Below are 25,437 nucleotides of genomic sequence, written 5' to 3'. Positions count from 1 at the left end.
CGGGCAGGAAGAGGTGTTGGTGATTTCAGAAGTAATTTTTATACCAATCTCATTGTGTCATGCAAGTTTATACAATTCCAGGACATTTTCTTTTGGATGGGATTGATCCAAAATGCTATAGGACTGACAGGATGAATGTGCATAAGAAATTAGTGGGGAAGTAGTCTTACCATTTAAGTAGTGGGTTTTATGTGTGTTATTTTAACAAAAGGGTAGGTAGTGATAGATGACAGAAATTAGGCAATCTTTAAAAGGTAAATATTTTTTTAAGTTGTTGAGGGGAATAATAAATATGAAAAGCATTGACTAGAAAGATATTTCTTTTTTTAAAAGATTTTTCTGTACAAATGTAAAGAACCTATGAAGCAATATGTCAAAAGAGTAAATAAAAGATTTTAAATAGACTGTTGACTGACTAGCTGAAACTTGGCTGAAGGAGGAAATTAAAATATCAGAATATAGAATGTATAGAAGTGACAAACTTAGCAAGACTTTATAGATTGTGGCTAGTTTGTTAGGCAAATACAATATTTTGGAGTAAAATTATGTCTGTAGGCTGGATAATGTGATAAAGAGAAAATTTAGCTGAAAGAAACAGTGAAACATATTTATAGGAAAGTATTATCAACCTCTAAGGAAGAATAAAAAGATCAGGAAACTTCTGTGTAGGAGAGGTCCAATAAAGTTAGAACGCTGATTGCTGGTGATTTTAGTTACCTTGAAATTGACTTGCATAGGATTTGAAGAAGACTAAGACAGGGAGTGTGTTTTTATACACATAGCACAGTACTGTAAACACTTAAATAAACTTAAAGGTAAACACTTTTCAGCATATTGGAAATGAATATATTGGGTATGGGAAAATCTAAATGCTTGATTTATGCATTAATAATTTGAACTAAATAGGGATTTGGTCCTGTAAATTCACACTTGGGTGAATAATGAATGGCTGCATGAGTTAATCTTTTTGACACCAGTTTGAGTAGGTTTAAAAATAAAACTGTAGTCACATTTTCAAATAACTAACATTGATAAATGTGTTTCTCTGCTGAAGATGAGTGAAAGAAGCAGCCAAAACAACAAAAAAAGAGGTAGACCTAAAACGGTTGAATTTTGATGGAATGTGGAACAAAGGGAAGATAATTTTTTACAATGAAAAATAGACTAGAAAATCCACTTATGCAAGGCTGGTATTCTGCACTGGAATCTGCAGGCTTGGATCCCTGCATGTAGCTGTGTAAAAAGCTGCATGAGCCATGCTAGTAGATCTGAATGCATGATTACAGTTAGTAGGGAGGAATGGAGGTGGATGAGCTAAAGCATATATATGTAGGATTGGCCGAATTCAATTGTTATTTTTTTATAATTGTTGGACAATATCAATGATTATTTTAAGCATTTATTATCTGTTGATTTTTTTAAAAAAAAATATTCACAATTGTGCAAAATTATGGGTTTTAAACATTTAAACATTATTTTTATCTATTTAAATGTTTGCAGTTGTGGGAAATTTGGGGAGGCTAGATATTGGGGGGCTAACAAAATAACTATTTAATGGCAGTAGATGTGAAGATTCAACATCAAATATCAAAATATAAATAAGTAAATACTATAAATCAAACTAAGTTTTCAAGAAGTATTCTTTTTTCTTTGCCTATCTGTACATTTTTGATTATCATCAATGGAAATATTGTTTTCTCTGTTTGTGTATGTGTGTGGTGAAATTGACCTCTAATGACATTTACCAATAAAAATCTAATTCTTCCAAGTTTCTCTCTTTCTCTCTGTATGTATATATGTGGGACGCACAAATATATTTTCTCTTTACCTTTTCTTAAAAAGAAAAGGAGTACTTGTGGCACCTTAGAGACTAACAAATTTATTAGAGCATAAGCTTTCGTGAGCTACAGCTCACTTCATCGGATGCATTTGGTGGAAAAAACAGAGGAGAGATTTATATACACACACACAGAGAACATGAAACAATGGGTTTATCATACACACTGTAAGGAGAGTGATCACTTAAGATAAGCCATCACCAACAGCGGGGGGGGGGGGGGGAAGGAGGAAAACCTTTCATGGTGACAAGCAGGTAGGCTAATTCCAGCAGTTAACAAGAATATCAGAGGAACAGTGGGGGGTGGGGTGGGAGGGAGAAATACCATGGGGAAATAGTTTTACTTTGTGTAATGACTCATCCATTCCCAGTCTCTATTCAAGCCTAAGTTAATTGTATCCAGTTTGCAAATTAATTCCAATTCAGCAGTCTCTCGTTGGAGTCTGTTTTTGAAGCTTTTTTGTTGAAGTATAGCCACTCTTAGGTCTGTGATCGAGTGACCAGAGAGATTGAAGTGTTCTCCAACTGGTTTTTGAATGTTATAATTCTTGACGTCTGATTTGTGTCCATTCATTCTTTTACGTAGAGACTGTCCAGTTTGGCCAACGTACATGGCAGAGGGGCATTGCTGGCACATGATGGCATATATCACATTGGTAGATGCGCAGGTGAACGAGCCTCTGATAGTGTGGCTGATGTGATTAGGCCCTATGATGGTATCCCCTGAATAGATATGTGGACAGAGTTGGCAACGGGCTTTGTTGCAAGGATAGGTTCCTGGGTTAGTGGTTCTGTTGTGTGGTGTGTGGTTGCTTGTGAGTATTTGCTTCAGATTGGGGGGCTGTCTGTAAGCAAGGACTGGTCTGTCTCCCAAGATCTGAGAGAGCGATGGCTCGTCCTTCAGGATAGGTTGTAGATCCTTGATGATGCGTTGGAGGGGTTTTAGTTGGGGGCTGAAGGTGATGGCTAGTGGCGTTCTGTTGTTTTCTTTGTTGGGCCTGTCCTGTAGTAGGTGACTTCTGGGTACTCTTCTGGCTCTGTCAGTCTGTTTCTTCACTTCAGCAGGTGGGTACTGTAGTTGTAGGAATGCATGATAGAGATCTTGTAGGTGTTTGTCTCTGTCTGAGGGGTTGGAGCAAATGCGGTTATATCGTAGCGCTTGGCTGTAGACAATGGATCGAGTGGTATGATCTGGATGAAAGCTAGAGGCATGTAGGTAGGAATAGCGGTCAGTAGGTTTCCGATATAGGGTGGTGTTTATGTGACCATCATTCCACACAAAGATGGACTACAAGCCGTCAGGAACAGTATCCCCGATACTGTCACGGCTAACCTGGTGGCAGAACTTTGTGACTTTGTCCTGACCCATAACTATTTCACATTTGGTGACAATGTATACCTTCAAATCAGCGGCACTGCGATGGGTACCCGCATGGCCCCACAGTATGCCAACATTTTTATGGCTGACTTAGAACAACGCTTCCTCAGCTCTCGTTCCCTAATGCCCCTACTCTACTTGCGCTACATTGATGACATCTTCATCATCTGGACCCATGGAAAAGAAGCTCTTGAGGAATTCCACCATGATTTCAACAATTTCCATCCCACCATCAATCTCAGCCTGGACCAGTCCACACAAGAGATCCACTTCCTGGACACTACGGTGCTAATAAGCGATGGTCACATAAACACCACCCTATATCGGAAACCTACTGACCGCTATTCCTACCTACATGCCTCTAGCTTTCATCCAGATCATACCACTCGATCCATTGTCTACAGCCAAGCGCTACGATATAACCGCATTTGCTCCAACCCCTCAGACAGAGACAAACACCTACAAGATCTCTATCATGCATTCCTACAACTACAGTACCCACCTGCTGAAGTGAAGAAACAGATTGACAGAGCCAGAAGAGTACCCAGAAGTCACCTACTACAGGACAGGCCCAACAAAGAAAACAACAGAACGCCACTAGCCATCACCTTCAGCCCCCAACTAAAACCCCTCCAACGCATCATCAAGGATCTACAACCTATCCTGAAGGACGAGCCATCGCTCTCTCAGATCTTGGGAGACAGACCAGTCCTTGCTTACAGACAGCCCCCCAATCTGAAGCAAATACTCACCAGCAACCACACACCACACAACAGAACCACTAACCCAGGAACCTATCCTTGCAACAAAGCCCGTTGCCAACTCTGTCCGCATATCTATTCAGGGGATACCATCATAGGGCCTAATCACATCAGCCACACTATCAGAGGCTCGTTCACCTGCGCATCTACCAATGTGATATATGCCATCATGTGCCAGCAATGCCCCTCTGCCATGTACATTGGCCAAACTGGACAGTCTCTACGTAAAAGAATGAATGGACACAAATCAGACGTCAAGAATTATAACATTCAAAAACCAGTTGGAGAACACTTCAATCTCTCTGGTCACTCGATCACAGACCTAAGAGTGGCTATACTTCAACAAAAAAGCTTCAAAAACAGACTCCAAGGAGAGACTGCTGAATTGGAATTAATTTGCAAACTGGATACAATTAACTTAGGCTTGAATAGAGACTGGGAATGGATGAGTCATTACACAAAGTAAAACTATTTCCCCATGGTATTTCTCCCTCCCACCCCACCCCCCACTGTTCCTCTGATATTCTTGTTAACTGCTGGAATTAGCCTACCTGCTTGTCACCATGAAAGGTTTTCCTCCTTCCCCCCCCTGCTGTTGGTGATGGCTTATCTTAAGTGATCACTCTCCTTACAGTAAAAAGAAAAGGAGTACTTGTGGCACCTTAGAGACTAACAAATTTATTAGAGCATAAGCTTTCGTGAGCTACAGCTCACTTCATCGGATGCATTTGGTGGAAAAAACAGAGGAGAGATTTATATACACACACACAGAGAACATGAAACAATGGGTTTATCATACACACTGTAAGGAGAGTGATCACTTAAGATAAGCCATCACTAGCAGCAGGGGGGAGAAAGGAGGAAAACCTTCCATGGTGACAAGCAGGTAGGCTAATTCCAGCAGTTAACAAGAATATCAGAGGAACAGTGGGGGGTGGGGTGGGAGGGAGAAATACCATGGGGAAATAGTTTTACTTTGTGTAATGACTCATCCATTCCCAGTCTCTATTCAAGCCTAAGTTAATTGTATCCAGTTTGCAAATTAATTCCAATTCAGCAGTCTCTCGTTGGAGTCTGTTTTTGAAGCTTTTTTGTTGAAGTATAGCCACTCTTAGGTCTGTGATTGAGTGACCAGAGAGATTGAAGTGTTCTCCAACTGGTTTTTGAATGTTATAATTCTTGACGTCTGATTTGTGTCCATTCATTCTTTTACGTAGAGACTGTCCAGTTTGGCCAATGTACATGGCAGAGGGGCATTGCTGGCACATGATGGCATATATCACATTGGTAGATGCGCAGGTGAACGAGCCTCTGATAGTGTGGCTGATGTGATTAGGCCCTATGATGGTATCCCCTGAATAGATATGTGGACAGAGTTGGCAACGGGCTTTGTTGCAAGGATAGGTTCCTGGGTTAGTGGTTCTGTTGTGTGGTGTGTGGTTGCTGGTGAGTATTTGCTTCAGATTGGGGGGCTGTCTGTAAGCAAGGACTGGTCTGTCTCCCAAGATCTGAGAGAGCGATGGCTCGTCCTTCAGGATAGGTTGTAGATCCTTGATGATGCGTTGGAGGGGTTTTAGTTGGGGGCTGAAGGTGATGGCTAGTGGCGTTCTGTTGTTTTCTTTGTTGGGCCTGTCCTGTAGTAGGTGACTTCTGGGTACTCTTCTGGCTCTGTCAATCTGTTTCTTCACTTCAGCAGGTGGGTACTGTAGTTGTAGGAATGCATGATAGAGATCTTGTAGGTGTTTGTCTCTGTCTGAGGGGTTGGAGCAAATGCGGTTATATCGTAGCGCTTGGCTGTAGACAATGGATCGAGTGGTATGATCTGGATGAAAGCTAGAGGCATGTAGGTAGGAATAGCGGTCAGTAGGTTTCCGATATAGGGTGGTGTTTATGTGACCATCGCTTATTAGCACCGTAGTGTCCAGGAAGTGGATCTCTTGTGTGGACTGGTCCAGGCTGAGGTTGATGGTGGGATGGAAATTGTTGAAATCATGGTGGAATTCCTCAAGAGCTTCTTTTCCATGGGTCCAGATGATGAAGATGTCATCAATGTAGCGCAAGTAGAGTAGGGGCATTAGGGAACGAGAGCTGAGGAAGCGTTGTTCTAAGTCAGCCATAAAAATGTTGGCATACTGTGGGGCCATGCGGGTACCCATCGCAGTGCCGCTGATTTGAAGGTATACATTGTCACCAAATGTGAAATAGTTATGGGTCAGGACAAAGTCACAAAGTTCTGCCACCAGGTTAGCCGTGACAGTATCGGGGATACTGTTCCTGACGGCTTGTAGTCCATCTTTGTGTGGAATGTTGGTGTAGAGGGCTTCTACATCCATAGTGGCTAGGATGGTGTTTTTAGGAAGATCACCAATGGACTGTAGTTTCCTCAGGAAATCGGTGGTGTCTCGAAGATAGCTGGGAGTGCTGGTAACGAAGGGCCTGAGGAGGGAGTCTACATAGCCAGACAATCCTGCTGTCAGGGTGCCAATGCCTGAGATGATGGGGCGTCCAGGATTTCCAGGTTTATGGATCTTGGGTAGCAGATAGAATACCCCAGGTCCTGGCTCCAGGGGTGTGTCTGTGCGGATTTGTTCTTGTGCTTTTTCAGGGAGTTTCTTGAGCAAATGCTGTAGTTTCTTTTGGTAACTCTCAGTGGGATCAGAGGGTAATGGCTTGTAGAAAGTGGTGTTGGAGAGCTGCCTAGTAGCCTCTTGTTCATACTCCGACCTATTCATGATGACGACAGCACCTCCTTTGTCAGCCTTTTTGATTATGATGTCAGAGTTGTTTCTGAGGCTGTGGATGGCACTGTGTTCTGCATGGCTGAGGTTATGGGGTAAGCGATGCTGCTTTTCCACAATTTCAGCTCGTGCACGTCGGCGGAAGCAGTCTATGTAGAAATCCAGGCTGCTGTTTCGACCTTCAGGAGGAGTCCACCTAGAATCCTTCTTTTTGTAGTGTTGGCAGGAAGGTCTCTGTGGGTTAATATGTTGGTCAGAGGTGTGTTGGAAATATTCCTTGAGTCTGAGACGTCGAAAATAGGATTCTAGGTCAGCACAGAACTGTATCATGTTCGTGGGGGTGGAGGGGCAAAAGGAGAGGCCCCGAGATAGGACAGATTCTTCCGCTGGGCTAAGAGTATAGTTGGATAGATTAACAATATTGCTGGGTGGGTTACGGGAACCATTGTTGTGGCCCCTTGTGGCATATAGTAGTTTAGATAGCTTAGTGTCCTTTTTCTTTTGTAGAGAATCAAAGTGTGTTTTGTAAATGGCTTGTCTAGTTTTTGTAAAGTCCAGCCACGAGGAAGTTTGTGTGGAAGGTTGGTTCTTTATGAGAGTATCCAGTTTTGAGAGCTCATTCTTAATCTTTCCCTGTTTGCTGTAGACACCACCGATTTCCTGAGGAAACTACAGTCCATTGGTGATCTTCCTAAAAACACCATCCTAGCCACTATGGATGTAGAAGCCCTCTACACCAACATTCCACACAAAGATGGACTACAAGCCGTCAGGAACAGTATCCCCGATACTGTCACGGCTAACCTGGTGGCAGAACTTTGTGACTTTGTCCTGACCCATAACTATTTCACATTTGGTGACAATGTATACCTTCAAATCAGCGGCACTGCGATGGGTACCCGCATGGCCCCACAGTATGCCAACATTTTTATGGCTGACTTAGAACAACGCTTCCTCAGCTCTCGTTCCCTAATGCCCCTACTCTACTTGCGCTACATTGATGACATCTTCATCATCTGGACCCATGGAAAAGAAGCTCTTGAGGAATTCCACCATGATTTCAACAATTTCCATCCCACCATCAACCTCAGCCTGGACCAGTCCACACAAGAGATCCACTTCCTGGACACTACGGTGCTAATAAGCGATGGTCACATAAACACCACCCTATATCGGAAACCTACTGACCGCTATTCCTACCTACATGCCTCTAGCTTTCATCCAGATCATACCACTCGATCCATTGTCTACAGCCAAGCGCTACGATATAACCGCATTTGCTCCAACCCCTCAGACAGAGACAAACACCTACAAGATCTCTATCATGCATTCCTACAACTACAGTACCCACCTGCTGAAGTGAAGAAACAGATTGACAGAGCCAGAAGAGTACCCAGAAGTCACCTACTACAGGACAGGCCCAACAAAGAAAACAACAGAACGCCACTAGCCATCACCTTCAGCCCCCAACTAAAACCCCTCCAACGCATCATCAAGGATCTACAACCTATCCTGAAGGACGAGCCATCGCTCTCTCAGATCTTGGGAGACAGACCAGTCCTTGCTTACAGACAGCCCCCCAATCTGAAGCAAATACTCACCAGCAACCACACACCACACAACAGAACCACTAACCCAGGAACCTATCCTTGCAACAAAGCCCGTTGCCAACTCTGTCCACATATCTATTCAGGGGATACCATCATAGGGCCTAATCACATCAGCCACACTATCAGAGGCTCGTTCACCTGCGCATCTACCAATGTGATATATGCCATCATGTGCCAGCAATGCCCCTCTGCCATGTACATTGGCCAAACTGGACAGTCTCTACGTAAAAGAATGAATGGACACAAATCAGACGTCAAGAATTATAACATTCAAAAACCAGTTGGAGAACACTTCAATCTCTCTGGTCACTCAATCACAGACCTAAGAGTGGCTATACTTCAACAAAAAAGCTTCAAAAACAGACTCCAACGAGAGACTGCTGAATTGGAATTAATTTGCAAACTGGATACAATTAACTTAGGCTTGAATAGAGACTGGGAATGGATGAGTCATTACACAAAGTAAAACTATTCCCCATGGTATTTCTCCCTCCCACCCCACCCCCCACTGTTCCTCTGATATTCTTGTTAACTGCTGGAATTAGCCTACCTGCTTGTCACCATGGAAGGTTTTCCTCCTTTCTCCCCCCTGCTGCTAGTGATGGCTTATCTTAAGTGATCACTCTCCTTACAGTGTGTATGATAAACCCATTGTTTCATGTTCTCTGTGTGTGTGTATATAAATCTCTCCTCTGTTTTTTCCACCAAATGCATCCGATGAAGTGAGCTGTAGCTCACGAAAGCTTATGCTCTAATAAATTTGTTAGTCTCTAAGGTGCCACAAGTACTCCTTTTCTTTTTGCGAATACAGACTAACACGGCTGCTACTCTGAAACCTCTCCTTACAGTGTGTATGATAAACCCATTGTTTCATGTTCTCTGTGTGTGTGTATATAAATCTCTCCTCTGTTTTTTCCACCAAATGCATCCGATGAAGTGAGCTGTAGCTCACGAAAGCTTATGCTCTAATAAATTTGTTAGTCTCTAAGGTGCCACAAGTACTCCTTTTCTTTTTGCGAATACAGACTAACACGGCTGCTACTCTGAAACCTGTGATTACCTTTTCTTGTATTTTGCGTTTGTCAATTGATGGTTTGTGTTTTTAATGAATTGTATATGTGGGTTCATAAATTTATTCTCTTAAATCTATTTAAAAAATCAATGCTATATATTTTTTAAAAAGTAGACCTTTAAGAAACTCATAGTTGTCCTAGGTTTATGTGAACACTTTCTTTAGTTCTAGTTTTCATGAGTTTCACACCTCCTGGATTTTTTTTCCCCTCTGAGTTTCAGTTTCAGATACACAATCCACATTAAAGCCAGCAGGTTTTCCCTGATTTTGTGTTAAAATCATGAAACACACAAATTTTGCATTATTTCAATGCAAAACTTTACATGGTCTCTGTAAACTTTCCCTATGTTTCCTTGAAAGGGTTCATGATGCAAAGTGAAATCTTTCAAACCAGGTGAGTTTGTTGCAAACTTGTCACACAACTTTAATAGGAAAGCATTGTAAGACAATACATATACAAAATACAGAGTAAAATTAAAAGTTTTGGTCCCAGTTACCAGTGTCATCCATGGGACTGTCCCACTTTACTTGTATCACTTGTATCACTCTGTGTGATCATGATATCCCACAACAGCGGTTTGGTCAGAACATAAAAGAAAATGAAACACTGATACTGGGATGGATTCAAAAGTGGAAGGCTCTGGCTTCATTGATGTTTATCTTTAATGGAGAGCTAACCCCCAAAATACCAGAGGTTTGTGGTTCAGTATGATGTTAAATGGCCTCCATGCCAAATAACCAGTATTCAGGTTTGGCTCTCTTTAGCCCTGGGATTCAGTCCACCTCTAATCTTCTCCCTCTCCCTCTGTGTTTGAAAGTAGTGGGGGCTGGGGTGAGGGCAAGGGTAGACATGAAGGATAAATTCTGCAAAGACTTAAATTCTCTCCTTCTTCCTTCAGGCTGATAGGGCCCAACAGTCGTCTACCAGTTCTCATGTTCACCTCCAGGAGATGCCCCTCCGAGCCTCTCATCTGCACTGGACACTAGGCACAAGTTGCAATGAAATTACAAACTCACTTAAATTTACAGGTTTTATAAACTGTTTTTACTCCTTATTAACCTTAAACTGGGCCTCCAGGATGTTGGAAGGAAGCTGAAAAACTTTGTCAATCTTCCTCAGAAGGAAAAATGTTCCTGATCCCCAAAACAGGCAATGAGTGAGTCCTCGAGAGAGCAGAGGGCAACGTTTCTCACAATGCTGTAGGGGGGGAAAGACGGTTTTATGGGTAGGTAGCTGCCTAAATTCCTGTTTGAATGATAAACTTAATGCTGGGATTAGGCAGCCTGGAGCCTTGTATAGGCATCTTTTAAAATTATTAAACGTTAAAAAGAAAAAATAATTAGAGTAGGTATAGTGAAACTATTGGCATTATGTTACACATAGGTTCTTACACCAGGATTATGCCCAATTCATGAGGCTCAAGCAGTCATAAGAGTTGGCTTCTATTTCTGGCTCTGCCACTGACTTTCTGTGTGGCCATTGGCAAATTACTTATCCGTTTCACCCTGTGTAAAATAGAGTTGATACTCATCTTCTTTGTAAAATGCCATTAAATCTATGGATGGGGAGCACTGTAGAGGTGCTAATTATTATTATTATTATTAGTGCAGTACCGATTCAAAGGCTATTTTCAATGCATAATGTGGAAACTATAGGGATAAACTTTTCTGAAACTTAGGAGGTGTGGTTTTTTGAATAAATGTAATTTTATGATGAAAAGAGGAAAGAATGAGAGGAGGAAGGGCAATAAAAAGCAACAGAACTATTAAGTTGTGTAAACATGCCAAATGACCTAATTATTGTCACTCTTGCCCTCCTTTCCCCTCCACATTCTTGTTTGTTTCTGACCTTCACCAGTGTTGTGTTGAATGTAAGTTGTACAATTTTGGGGAGAGGGTGGCTTGTCTTGTAAAGTATCTAGCATATTTTAGGGTGCTTGAAAAAATACAATAGTATACCTGCTTTGGGAAAATAAGTATAGAAGATGGACAGGTTTTAATTGGCAGTATTACAGTTCCACTTTGTTCAGTAAACTGTTATTTAAAAAGGAAAAGCACAGCTTGATTAAGAATAGCCAATATGGGATTCAGGAAGGGATGGTCATGCTTCACTATTTCAGTGGAATTCTTTGAGATGGTTACTGCCAAAGCAGACAAAGAATATGTAGTGGCCATCGTATGCTTTGATTTTTCAGAAAACAGTTTACAGTGTTCTTTACTGGAAGTCAATGTTAAGGCGTGGAAACATGTAATAAGTGGAAAGTTGGCTAAATGGCAGGAAACAAATGGGAGTTGTAAAATGGAATTTTTTCAAGCTGAAAAGAACATACCAGCAGGGTAGTAGAGGACTCTGTCTGTGGATCCTAGGTTTTATTACTTAAACAAATGACTTACGGTACCATTGATGATGGTATGGAGGGCTAGTTTTCCAATTTTTCAGCTATTAAACTGTGAATAATCATAATGAGAAATGAGAGAGTTGGACACTTACGTACATAGATGGCTAATATTCTACAGTATGCCAAATAAAACCAATTTTGGAGCAAAAACATAAGAATAGGAACATATGCCATTTTAGGATCAGTAAAAGACCATTCAGTCCAACATTCTTGTCATTTAAAACTTGTATCTCACCTCCAGCTTTCTGCTTTTTTAGCTTTCTTCTCCAGGAAATGATCTAGCATAGGTGCCTTGTAAGGCCCACCCTAAATTTGAAATTGCCTTTAAGAATCATCTTATAAAGGATATAGTTTATGAACACAGACTATGCCTTTACATTTTCTGTTAGCAGACTGAAGAGGTAATTAGCAAGATAGCAGCATTTCTCAGAGAACATGAAGGAAACAACTTTTTTTTCCTACCTTGCAGCAATTATATAATAAGCTAGGAGTTTATTTGGTTTAGAGACTTGAGCTGAAAGAAATGAGTAACATGAGATAGGAAAAGCATCCTTGAGATTGCTTAACACCAGCAGTTAACTAAGCAAAGAAGAATAAAGACTACAGTACAACCAGTGAAAGTGGAAATTGAGAGAATAACAGACAGAACAGACGAGAAATGGCAGGTGAACTGTGAAATGAAGAAAAGGCTCCAGATCATAAGGTTCCAGTGAAGAAAACCAAAAAAGAGGGGGTGGAGTGCAGGAAACCAGAAAACCACTGGTATCAGGAGACCTAGTAATACCTAACCAGGCAGCTACTTTTATAAGTGAAAAAACCCACACTAAAGAAATGAGAAAAGCAGACTTAATTATGGAAAAGTCTGGGAAATATGGAAAACACAGGTGTTCATATTCACAATTGTAGAGATGTTTGCAACCTTTCCCCTGCTATTTATGTCTTCTTCTTTTTTTTAGGAACTGCTTTCTAAAATGGAAGAATATGTTGTCACAAAACTCTGTAAAGAAATGGAAAGAGCCTTTCATCTGTTTGCTATAATCACAGATTTTATTTAAAAACAATAAGCCACTGCAGGTATGTATTAGTAGGCAATTGGTGCTCTTCTCAAGTGGTCAAAGGCACTCAGCCTTTGGCCCCTGTGCTTCGGAGCATACCAATAACCTTCTAATACGCACATCCATTGCTTATTGCTATAAGCACAAACGTATCCCTAAAACTAATTATGTAGATTCAGAGAGGTTAAACTGTGAGCTCTTCAGGGCAGGGTTGTTTATTTATATTAAAGTAGCCTCCAGAGATCTGAACTGAGACTGAAGCCCTATTGTACATACACATAGCAAGATGCAGCCCCCAACCCCCAAAGAACATGCAATCTAAATAACATGCTTCTGGTTCAGTGCCCAGCACCTTGTTAGCACTTAAAAAGTAATAACAAGCCCTTTTTCTTCCAACGCCACCCACAGTTTGATGATTGTATCTCAGAAGTTTGGAGCCCTGGCAGTTACTGAGCCAACAGACCTGCTGACTAGATCTGTTTCAGTGTATTATTCAGACAAAGGGATTCTGCAGCCATTATGGATTATCCTGATCTTCAAATTCCCCTCACTAGACTTTACTTTGAGCTGGAGGCAGAACTGCAACTCTCTTTGGCTTAAGTTCAAACCTCAACAGTTTGTCTTAACAGTTTTTCTCATTCTAGAATTTCTCATTCTAATATATGAGAAACACACACACGCGCACACACACACGCACACACACACACACACACACACACACACACACACACACACACACACACACACACACACAATGCACCCAGGGGAATTATAGTGGCAACTGGGAGGTCAAATCTGCAGTGTTTAGGGGATTTAAAGGCTAGAGGTCAAATACCTCCCTGCTGTAATTTCACTGAAGTCAACAGATTTACACAAAGGATGAATTTGGCTCTTTCTCTCTTCGTTTCCTCCATATCTAGTTAAATTATTTTCTCCTGGAATTAAATTTTTATTGTATCCACCCTTGTTCCATATTAAATATCTACTCTTTCCCTACTGTGAATTTCCCATGCATTAAGTGCCATCAAGTAGCATGTCACACATTTTACAAGGTCTGCTTCTCTGAATTCCAGTATTTTTGTGCTGTTGTTTGGTCAGCAGCCACTTATCAGCATTTAAAACATGATAATATGTTCACACATCATAGGTGGGCTTCTATTCCAACTTCATGTATAACTTTCTGGTGTGTTTCCAGTTATTAGATCCAGGACACTCAGGTCATTCTGATCTAGTTGGCTTTTCAGCTAATATGTAATTAAGAAATCTTGTACTACTTCCATTAACATGCTTTCTTCCTTCCACCTCTTCCCATGAAAAATACATAAAGAATGAGACAATGTATGTCAAATGATATTTACCTCCCAAGCGGATTCTCTTCTGCTACATCCTTTTTTGAGGTACAGATCTGGACAGGTAGCTAGTGAAAGGAACAGAAACCACGGACTCGTAGGATTATCAGAGTACAAACCTGTCAGCCTTGGTCAGTCCACACTCAAGATTCCTGGCTCCTTATCCCTTTTTCCTCACTCTAGCATTAGCTACATGTGTTGCGAAGTTGCTGGTGAGGCCAATGATTGCACCATTTCCATCTAACACTTTGTGGGTTCTCTGTTAGGATTCATATGGGCCTTACAGTAATTTATATATGTTTTGCCGGCAGGTTTTTTGCCTTTTTGAGGGCAACATGCTCCATAGAATACCACATTCTGTGCCTCTTCCTTTCTGTTGGCCACCTCCAATCCCCTTTTGCTTTATATTGCCTCTGTCAACATGTAAGTGGAGTGGAGAGGATGCCGGCAACTCCACAGGGCGGTAGGAAAATCATACTAAGCAGCTGACTTTCCCATACATTCATTCCCTCCACTCTGTTTTGCATGGCACTTGTGTGAATTTTCTCGCTTCCAACATTGTCTTCCTGGTCACTGTTTTGTAGTTGTAATCCCAAGTGCCCACAGCAATGGCCTTTTTAGAGACCTCCTTTTATCATTTCAACTGTATGTTGTTAAACTTGACTATTTAAATGACTAAGAGTCAGTATAATCCAGTTCTGAAGTGGGCTGGGCAGTAATCCAGCTCTTTCTCTTAGGGACAGATATTCATTTTTTGGACTAGAAATTAATTACTTCCAAATGTTGAAAATGTAGGAAGGCTTTTAAAAAAGTTGTTCAGGTGCTTATAGAATCAAGTTGATTTGAAAAGTTTTCAGAATGATAACTTAATCACTTCAAAAATATTTAGAAATTAACTGTTTAGTACTTGCAGAAGGTGCCAAAATTAAAAAACTGAAGTCCAATATGTACAGAATATTTAAAGGATAGGGCATGGTAGGGTCAGCTTCTCTGCATGCCACTTTGCCATTGAGACTTAACTGGTCTTGCAGAGGTGAAAGGGTACTTGACTGGCTTCTCAACTGAGATTAACAACATGGCTGATGGTAGATTTGGGGACATGTAATTGGACTATTTATTTTAAAACTTTTAATCAAGGGCATCTTCGTTAGTTTGACCTGGAAGCAGGTGGTGGGTGATATTCTGTGTATTATCAACATACATGTATTTGTTTTATCTTGGGCTTCACTCACTTCCTGAATCAAATGAACAAAAATGTATTGTTTCTGCACATTGTGTATATATTTTACACACACACACACACACACACACACACACACAAAGTTAAAAAAATATTATTCAGGTTGCAAAGTCAAATATTCAAAAGTTAGGAAATGCCAGAATTAAGGTTGTCCATGCAACCTTAATTCAGCCCCCTTGTGCATGTGCATTACGATTCAGTCTTTAATTATTTAGTTTTAGTAACGGGTTTGTTGGCATCCTTTCTTCTGCAAGAGATGGTGTGATTTGTAGCCTATGATGTAGATGGTTTGCAAAGTCTCATGTGACTGAATAGTCCAATCCGAGATTTGCATGATCTTTGGCAGTTATTGCAAATGTATGTATCATTGTTGAGGACTGCTTGCTTCCTACAGGCTCTTTTCTCTTCAAGCTGTAGGAGCCAGCTTTTGTCATGGACTTTGATATCCTTATGCAGATGATGGTGCCACTTGTTACGATCACTTGCCAAGATTTCCTGTTGGTCAGGATCAATTCCAAATTCCTTCATGTCTCACTTGCTTGTGTCTCTATAGCGAAGCTTGGATCCTGTTGTTGTTGTTCCTTCTGATAGCTCCCCATATAGCATGTCCTTGGGTATACATTCATCTTCCAATCTATTCAGATGGCCTAGCGAGCGCAGCCGTCTTTGCTTGAGCAGGGCTGTCACACTTGGTAAATTTGCACTTTGAAGAACCTCTGTGTTGGTGACTTTATCCTGCCATTTGGTGTTGAGTATGCGGCATAAAAAATGTAGGTGGAAACTGTTTAACCTTTTCTCCTGATGAGCATAAGTTGTCCATGTTTCCCCATCATACGTGAGAGTGCTGAGGACACTAGCATTTTGGTGTTGAGGGTAAGCTTTGAGTTGTTCCATGCTCTTTTAGTTAATCTGCTAAAGATGGTAGCAGCCTTTCCAACATGAACATTTAGTTCTTCATCCAGTGAGAGGTTGGTGGTCACTGTAGAACCTAAATAGCTGAACTTTTGGTCTACTTCTAGCTGGTTTGCATTTAAGGTAATTGAAGGATATTGTGGAACCCCCTGTCCTAATACAACCATTTTCTTGATGCTGGGGGTGAGAGCAAATGCCGGACAGCCACTTGAAAGGCAATCCATGAGTTATTGTTGTAGATGTTTATTGTGGGCTATGAGGGCAGCATCATCAGTTAATAGAAGTTTTCTGATTAGCACCTTTTTTACTTTGGCCTTTGACTTAAGTTGGGACAGACTGAAAAGTTTCCCATCTGATCTTGTGTGGAGATACACTCCATCTTTCATGTCCTTAAATTCACAGTTCAAGAGTATCGAGAAGAAGATTCCGAAGAGTGTGGGGCAAGAACACATTCTTGCTTCACTCCGCTGTTCATCTCAAAGCTGTCCAATTTGGTGGACCCATAAAACTGGACAGTTGCTCTCATGTTGTTGTGGAATGAACATTTAAGAGTTAGTAGGCTTGGTGGGCATCCTGTCTTTTCTAGTATTGCAAATAGACCTGCTCTGCTGACTGTTGAATGCTTTGGTCAGGTTCAGAAAGGCGATGGATAATGGTTGGGTTTGCTCTGTGCACTTGGAGTTGACGCAGAGAAAATTTAATGTCTATAGTTGATCTTCCAGCCCTGAATCCACATTGTGATTCAGGATAGACATGATTCGCCAGCTGCTCTAGGCACACTAATATGACTTTTGTGAAAGCTTTTCCTGCTACACTTAGTAGCGAGATACCCATGTAGTTGTTGCAGTCACCCTTTTCGCTTTTGTTTTTCTACAAAGTGATGATATTTGCATCACAGGTATTTTTAGTAAAAGTCATGGAGAGGTTATGGGCAGTAAACAAAAATTCATGGCCTGTGACCTGTCCATGTCATGAACTATCTACCGGAGACTAAATGTTGGGGTGGGGATGGCCCGGGAGTGCCCTGGGTGCTCAGGGGGGGCAACCCGGGACCCACATTTGTATAGAGAGTATGGCTTGGGACCCCCACGGGTGCAAGGGGGTGGGCAGGTGGCAGCATATGGCCCATGACCCCCCCGCGGGTGCTGGGGTAGGGGTGGCGGCGGCGCGCAGCCCGGAAACCCCACTTATGCTGGGGAGCGAGGGATTGGCAGGGTTGGCAAGCTCCCTACCTGGCTCCACACCTCCTCAGAAGTGACCACATCCCCCTCCTTCAGCTCCTAGGCAGAGGCGTGGCCAGGCAGCTCTGCTGCCTCCACCAACAGTGCAGGTTCCACAGCTCCTGTTGGCCGGGAACCGCAGCTAATGGGAGCTGGTGAGGCAGTGCCTGCAGGCAGAGGCAACACGCAGAGCTGCCTGGCCACACTTCCGCCTAAGAACCAATGGAGGGAGATGTTGCCACTTCCGGGGAACCCCCACAGAGCCCTAACCCCGTCCCATACCCCAACTCTCTTCCCCCTCCGACACCCAAACTCCTGCTGCTCCTGGGGACGAGGGGCGTGGTCCCAGTAGCGGCTAGTGCGACTGGCCCAGGAGCTGCCTGAGCTGCTCAGGTGGCCCCCAGGCCAGGTGCACGAGCCGCTGCAGAAATCACGGAGGTCACGAAAAGTCATGGAATCTGACTTCTGTGATCTCTCTGACAAACTCACAGCCTTAATTATATGATTGCATACTGTTTTTTCCACAGAACCCCAGTCTCATCCAGTGCCGAGGATGGATGTTGCTCACTTAACCAGCAGCAATTCATTATTTTGTTTTCTCCTCAATGTGTGGCCCTATTCCTTATTTACTATTCAAACCCTTCTCTGAAGACAGAATCATTAATTTCCTCATGGGCTTTTCATTATAATGTCTGAGTGCTATACAAATATAAATGAATTTATTTTCATCAGACCCCTTTGAGATGAGGGGTTATTATAATCTCCATTTTAGCAATGGAGAATTGAGCCACAGAAAAATTGAAGTCCAAAGTATCCACTAATACTGGGTACCCAATTTGAGACACCTAGGAACTGGCTTTTATATTCAAAGCACAGCTTCTGTTGACTTCAGTTGCAGCTGTGAGTGCTAAGTACCACTTCTGCAATCAAACCCCAGGATATCAAGCTGGATACCCAGAAAATGAGAATCAGAGTTAGTGACCATCTGTGAAATGTTTGGTTGGTGTTACCCCACCAGTCTCCATTCCCAGTTGACTGCGCCCTCTCCCAGGCTCCTTAGTCCAATCTACTCCCTCCTGCCCCTCCACATCCAACACTTACCCCTCAGCATTCAAATCAGGCAGCTTTATCCTTCATGCTAGGTTAGGAGCTGCCTATGCTAGCTAGTGGGTGATGCTGAGGTGAGGGGTGTGTCCTAAGCCCTGTCCCTTTCGTGGAGCTAGATGCCTAAATCCAGGCTGCTGCAGGAAGGTGCTTATCTCTACTAGCCATCCATAACTAGGAATCCTTCTCCTGGAGTCAGTCCACTTAGATGCCTAAGATCTGAAAATGAGTTTGGCACCTGCCTCACCACGTCATTCTCCTCGGGACACCCAGAACCATAAGCCGCTGTGTTACCCCTCTGCCTCAGCAAGGGAGAGCTTTGCTGAGGCTAAAACTGTGTGTCAGCTTCCTGCCACACCAGTCTGTCCACCTCACCATCAAACTCCTTGAGAATCTGTGAGTCTTAACCTTCCATTGCAGGTAACAATCAGTGAACCTCATTTCCTGTGTTTCCCAAAGATGTCTCTCTGCAGTGTCTAGTCCCTCTCACTGGACACTCACTGGAGTGTCTAGTCACTCTCACTGGACACTCACTGAAATTAAGTTCACTGCCACAAGAGATACAACACACACCACCCTGTTAGGTTAGCTGAAGACTTGCTCTATACTTCAGAATTACAGCACTGAGATGGTTTATAGTAAAACGAAGAATAAGTTTATTAATAAAGAACAGAAATTTGAATTATACTAAGTACGAGAAAAGGGTACAGATGTGGTTACAAACAACAGACAACAAAACATGCTTTCCAATTACTAAAACTCAATTTTAGCAGTTACAGGCTTGGCCTAAGCAGATTTCTCTCTTACATCCAGTTACCTGCACCTCTAGGCCAGAGAATCCAATCTTCACAGAATCAGAGGGTGCTGTCCCTTTTGTTCCCTAAGTGATTCTCTCTTTCTTTTTTATAGTCTAGCAAATTTCTGCAACGTATTCTTTGAAAATTAAACCCAGACAAAATTCCTCTCCTTGACTAATGTGTAGATGCCATGCTGTCTTCCTCCCCCTCTAGTTGATTTGCTTTTTCAGTTGGCTTAATCACTTTGTTAACCTTAGTTGTAAATGAACTTCCGTTCTCTCTGGCCTCACATTGTTCAATTTACATTGGAGACACATGCAAACAGGTGTAACAATATTCTTTGCCTGTGACAAACTGGTTTATCCACTCTACTCAGAGTGCTTGTTTTGAACATATTTTATGAACACATTTCCAGTGTACATACATAATTCTTTACACTAACCATATATAAATCACACAATAATATTAATGACCCAGTACGTCATCAGTTTTTATGAGATATCATACAATAAATTGTTTGGCTAAATATTCTGACAACAGTGCGTTGCATGTGCCCCTTGCCAGTTGGCATAAAGAGGTTCTTAAGATCACACTCATTCTACACCAAATGTTGGTAGTGGGGCCCAGCTTATCACTTTTAACACAGTAATTATAACACTCAGCTGGATGTGGGAAATCTGGGTTTGATTTCTCTCCCTCCCACAGCCCCCCGGCCTCATTTTAAAAAAAAATGCTTTTCTCTCCCTTGTTTTTATATGAAAAAGTCACACAAAGGTGAGAAACTGACTGTAAATAATAATAGTGCATCTATTTTATCACAAAATTCTGTCAAATGTGCTATATAACAAACAAAAATAATATGAGAAAAAATAATCCCTTTCCGTTATAGAAAATGTAGACATTACTTGTAATAGACTTAAGCACGTGCATAAGTGTCTCCAGGATCAGGGCCTACATTAGTAAATATGTAGAGTACTATATATAGCATTTGTGTACTGATAGAATAATCTATTGATTTCATTTCAAAAGATACTGTACATTGCAGAATAGAATCCAGTATTCCTACATGGATAGGTAAAACAGAAATATCTGATTGTATGTTATCCAATATTTGAACGTAATATAGTGTCTGTTACAATACTGCCATGATTTTTGGTTAACAAAATAGAAACCTAGTCTACAGTTCCTCTATAAAATGAAGTGTTCTATCATAAATGCGTTTGGGTTTTTGCCATGATTTTCAGAACACCAAGTATCAGTGGAAAAAAATCAATCAATGTAACTATTGAAAATATATTAGAAATTGTCCATCTGAAGTCCCTCAACCTTTGGTAATTAGAGGCCATACTGAGGAGATTGACAGGGTAAATTAGAAGTTAATATTTATACAACAAAACATATGCCTGGTGCAATATCCTACGCTGATGTTACTGAAACCCGAGTCCAGAAAAGTACAGTGGAAACAAGACCTGGTACTTTTCTTGTGCCAACACAAACAGCAATTACAGCACAGTGTGAGAGGAGTCATAAGAAATACTACTGCATATCAGTAGTTCAACAAAGTCAGCACTTTTATGTAATTGTGTGGGGAAAACATTTCAGATCCCAGCAAGAAATGGCCATTTATACTTTTAAACTGATCCTTGATAAAACAATGCTGGGGTCACAAGAAGGCTACTCTGCCAATTTTGCTTCACTGTGGGATCCATTGACATCTGGCTGAGCTGCGGAAGCTGGGAAATTTCTTTAATATTCTCTTGACAGTAAAATGGACATGTGGAAAACATTCTAATCTGTTAATCTTTGGTGCTTCTGAAGAAAGGACATTTGGCTTTATACTTTGTACTGAGAAGTATTAAGTCTCCAGATCTAGTTGTAAATAAGTTAACTGCATCTGAATGGAGAATGCAGTCCTTGTTTCCCAAATATGGCAGAAGATAAATATGCACCTATATAATCAACGTGATGTAATAAACGCCAAGAATTCTTTTTGTTGGAGCATATTCTTTGGCAATTTACTCCTCTTTATAGTGAATATGTTTTATCAATGAATATCAGTGAGCAATAGTTGAATTGCTTCTTACATCCTGAGTGATAAAACAGACTACTCTAATGCATAGTTTCATGCAAAGGATTACGAAAATGTAATTAAACAAGGGCCTAAAAATAACAATTGTACAAAAAACCTTCTAAGATGATACCTTTTAGTCGACATCTGTAATTCATTACATAGTTTGTTTAGCTAAGACTGAAAGTAATTCTTGTATGTAAATATATAATTATGATGAATAATGGGGATATATATTTTATATGGATACAGATAGAATATATGATGTTTGGTTTCTGGCATGACATTTATCTTCATAAATGAGGAAAGGAGTAATCACTTATGAAGAAAAGTGTGAGCATATACAGTATATGGTGAATACAAAGCATACAATATATCTTCTAATTAAAAATAAGTGGATGATACCATGGAAAAGTATTAAATTAGAGTTCAGACTCTCTTGCAGAGTCTGGCAGTATATTTGTATTCATCTGAAAAAGCAGGAAAATAAATAAAAGTAATGAATTTATGGATTACGTTGAGTTTAAAGTGGTTCCGAAATTCTAAGTAGTGAGTTATATGGTTATAACATGTTTCCAAGTGGAACTATCAATAGGCTCCTTTGGAATACTTAAAGGAGCCTCTTTTGGTTTCGGTTGCAGAACAAGTAACCCCAAAAATTAGTAGTCCTGTTCTTTTTCCCAAAACCTAGTTGCTGACTGAAACCAACAGCAACCAACTGAAAATTACAGAGTTTTGCTAGGTCAGCAAATTTTCTCCTGAACAGAAGAGAATCTGACTATTAAGGAGAGTGATTTAATACTTCTCTGCTGGCTAGTGCATCCTGGTATTTCATTAGTGTTGATCTGCTAATGAGAGCAAGAGGAATGATATCTGTCCAGCATCAACTCCCAATTTGAGCACTGTCTAAACAATCAGTTCATATTCTCATGTTCATCAGGCCCAATCTGTGGTTCTTACTCAGGAAAAACTACTAATGCTTAAAGAAAAGGAGTACTTGTGGCACCTTAGAGACTATCAAATTTATTTGAGTATAAGCTTTCATGAGTTACAGCTCACTTCTTCGGATGCATTCAGTAGAAAATATAGTGGGGAAATTTATATACATAGAGAACATGAAACAATGGGTGTTATCATACACACTGTAAGGAGAGTGATCACTTAAGGTGAGCTATTACCGGCAGGAGAGCAGGGGGGATGGAGGGGTGGAAACCTTTTGTAGTGATAATCAAGGCGGGCCATTTCCAGCAGTTGACAAGAATGTCTGAGGAACGGTGGGGGGTGGAGGGAATAAACATGGGGAAATAGTTTTACTTTGTGTAATGACCCATCCACTCCCAGTCGTTATTCAAGCCTAAGTTAATTGTATCCAGTTTGCAAATTAATTCCAATTCAGCAGTCTCTTGTTGGAGTCTGTTTTTGAAGTTTTTTTGTTGAAGAATTGCAACTTTTAGGTCTGTAATCGAGTAACCAAAGAGACTGAAGTGTTCTCTGACTGGTTTTTGAATGTTATAATTCTTGACGTCTGATTTCTGTCTGTTTATTCTTTTATGTAGAGACTGTCCAGTTTGACCAATGTACATGGCAGAGGGGCATTGCTGGCACATGATGGCATAGATCACATTGGTAGATGCGCAGGTGAACAAGCCTCTGATAATGTGGCTGATGTGATTAGGCCCTATGATGGTGTCCCCTGAATTGATATGTAGACACAGTTGGCAACGGGCTTTGTTGCAAGGTTAGGTTCCTGGGTTAGTGGTTCTGTTGTGTGGTGTGTGGTTGCTGGTGAGCCAGCAATGCCACTCTGCTATGTACATTGGTCAAACTGGACAGTCTCTATGTAAAAGAATAAATGGACACAAATCAGACGTCAAGAATTATAACATTCAAAAACCAGTCAGAGAACACTTCAGTCTCTTTGGTCACTCGCTTACAGACCTAAAAGTTCCAATTCTTCAACAAAAAAAACTTCAAAAACGGATATAGCTCCTCTTCCTCATAACTTTCTCTGGGAGAGAAAGATTATCAACATTGCTGTCTCTAACCATGACAGAGCTATTCTCAGGAAGCTGCCTGTGTTTCACTACAAAGGAGCAAGTACAGAAGAGAAGTGGTGAGTGAAAATATGATAGATAAGATTTTGAAAATTAACCCATAATTTTGTATGCTTCAGCTTTTGGGAACTCAATTTGACACACCTTAAAGAGACCTTATTTTTAGAAAATGCTGAGCACTCGCTTTCTGGAAACCTTTATGGCATCTCAACTTGGGCATCACAAACAGTGAAGTGAATTCTATCCTTACTTCTGCCACACACTTCATGTATGATGCTGAGAAAGTAATTAAAACCAAAGGTATTAGAGGTGACCACTGACTGTTACATCTTTACTTACTTTTGTAATATGCACGATCTTAAAAATGGTGAAATTAATGGAATATCCTTTTTAATACACATTTGCAACTAAAATTAGAAAAGAAAATGAACATCAATTGAAACCATAATTAGCATTTTTAAAATATACCATAATGGGCTTTACATCCCCCACTGGCTGAGCTGCAGGTGTGTGTAGTTTGAGAGAGAGGCTGAGGGATTGGAGAATCAAAACAAAATGTTCTTTTGGTGGGTTGTGCCACCTGTCAGCCCTAGGGGAGAGTTCTGACTGTGTTAAAGTTAGCTGGATTTTTTAGACAATGTGGTCATGCCTCATTTCTTTGGTTACCTGTGATGTTAGAAAACCAGCAGCAGGACTGAGATGGTCACCTGCTTTTGTGACATCAGACCACTGGGGTACCTCCACTCCTTTCATGTCAGGGAGAGAGCTTAGGAACCCCAACAGACCAACTGATAGGGACTACCACCTGGGGAGGATAAGAAAGAACTTGGGTACCTTCGCCAGCTGCAGGACTGAATGGAGCTGATCCGTTAGCACATCCAGGAGAAGTGGAAGTGCCAGAAATGGCAGTACAATGTATAGGTCAGGGGGAGACACAGTTTGCTCCAGGTGAGTGTCTGTTCACCCAAGAGAAAGCGGGAAGACTTCCAAATCTCATTGCTGCCTGGGAGGGTCATTGCACCATGTTAAACAGACTATTGGATGTGGTTCATTGAATGGAGCTGAATTGCTGGAGATCTGACTAGCTCTGTATCAATCCAACAGGAGACTTGGCATCAGATCTGCAATGGGGAAATAACATGGAAGAAGAGGGACTGGAGCCAGCTTGAGTCATCAGGCTACTGAGGAATCCAATATTGTTCCTGAAGTCAAACCTCCAGTTCCCTCAACCAATGGACATCTGCTGAGCAATCCCTGGCCCTCAGGCCACACCCAGAGGATTTGCAGGCCCACCCAAGGCATACCTGTGTTGTGTGGGTTCTCAGGGCCATGCCTACCCATATGGAATTACTGGTTCTACTGTGGGAGGCCAGCACACCACAGTCAGAGCCAAATGTATCTGTGGTGGGGTGGGGGGTCTTCCTCGCCCCACTGGCTGTATGGCAGGTGGTGAAGTTTGCGAGAAACTGAAAATCAGGAAACATTTTTGTGGTGTGTGGCGGTGGTGCTGGCACAAGCTCTAAGGGTGGCAGGTGCTGCTGTGTGAGCTCTCTGGCTGCAATGTAGTCTCACCTCATTCTTTTGGATTCCATGATTGTACAATATTGTAATAATAGTAATATGGATTAAAGAGTACGGCTGTGCTTTTCAGTCCTTTTTTACACAATCCTTGCTACATATTTAAACTTTCAGAGTCTATTCTACTAGATAGATTTTTTTTTTTCACCTCGCTGAGGCAATTCCTAGGAAAAAGTTTTTTCTCTTTAATATACAATTACAAACGAAAAATATTCATTTGGAATTGTTTGCATCTTGAAATTAATATCCTATATGCAAGTGTAAA

General features: G+C 41.3%; 1 protein-coding gene across 7 annotated transcripts in view; it reads left to right on the top strand.

Annotated features, from left to right (window-relative positions):
• Positions 1 to 25,437, top strand: part of HMGCLL1 (3-hydroxymethyl-3-methylglutaryl-CoA lyase like 1) — a 117,158-nt gene that overhangs the window by 74,844 nt on the left and 16,877 nt on the right. Inside the window, exon 8 of one of the 7 annotated variants that reach the window (XM_038397789.2) lies at positions 24,699 to 25,260. The exons of the other annotated variants lie outside the window; for them this stretch is intronic. Coding sequence (XP_038253717.1) covers positions 24,699 to 24,779 — 81 coding nt within the window. The 3' untranslated portion in view covers positions 24,780 to 25,260. Of the gene's footprint in view, positions 1 to 24,698; positions 25,261 to 25,437 lie in introns of those variants that run through there. 7 annotated transcript variants of the gene reach the window in all.

Source organism: Dermochelys coriacea, chromosome 3 (genome assembly GCF_009764565.3).
Source record: "Dermochelys coriacea isolate rDerCor1 chromosome 3, rDerCor1.pri.v4, whole genome shotgun sequence".
In the NCBI taxonomy this organism is placed as follows: Eukaryota; Metazoa; Chordata; order Testudines; family Dermochelyidae; genus Dermochelys; species Dermochelys coriacea.
Note: the sequence above shows the minus strand (reverse complement) of the source record. Positions and strands in the feature narration are given on the sequence as shown.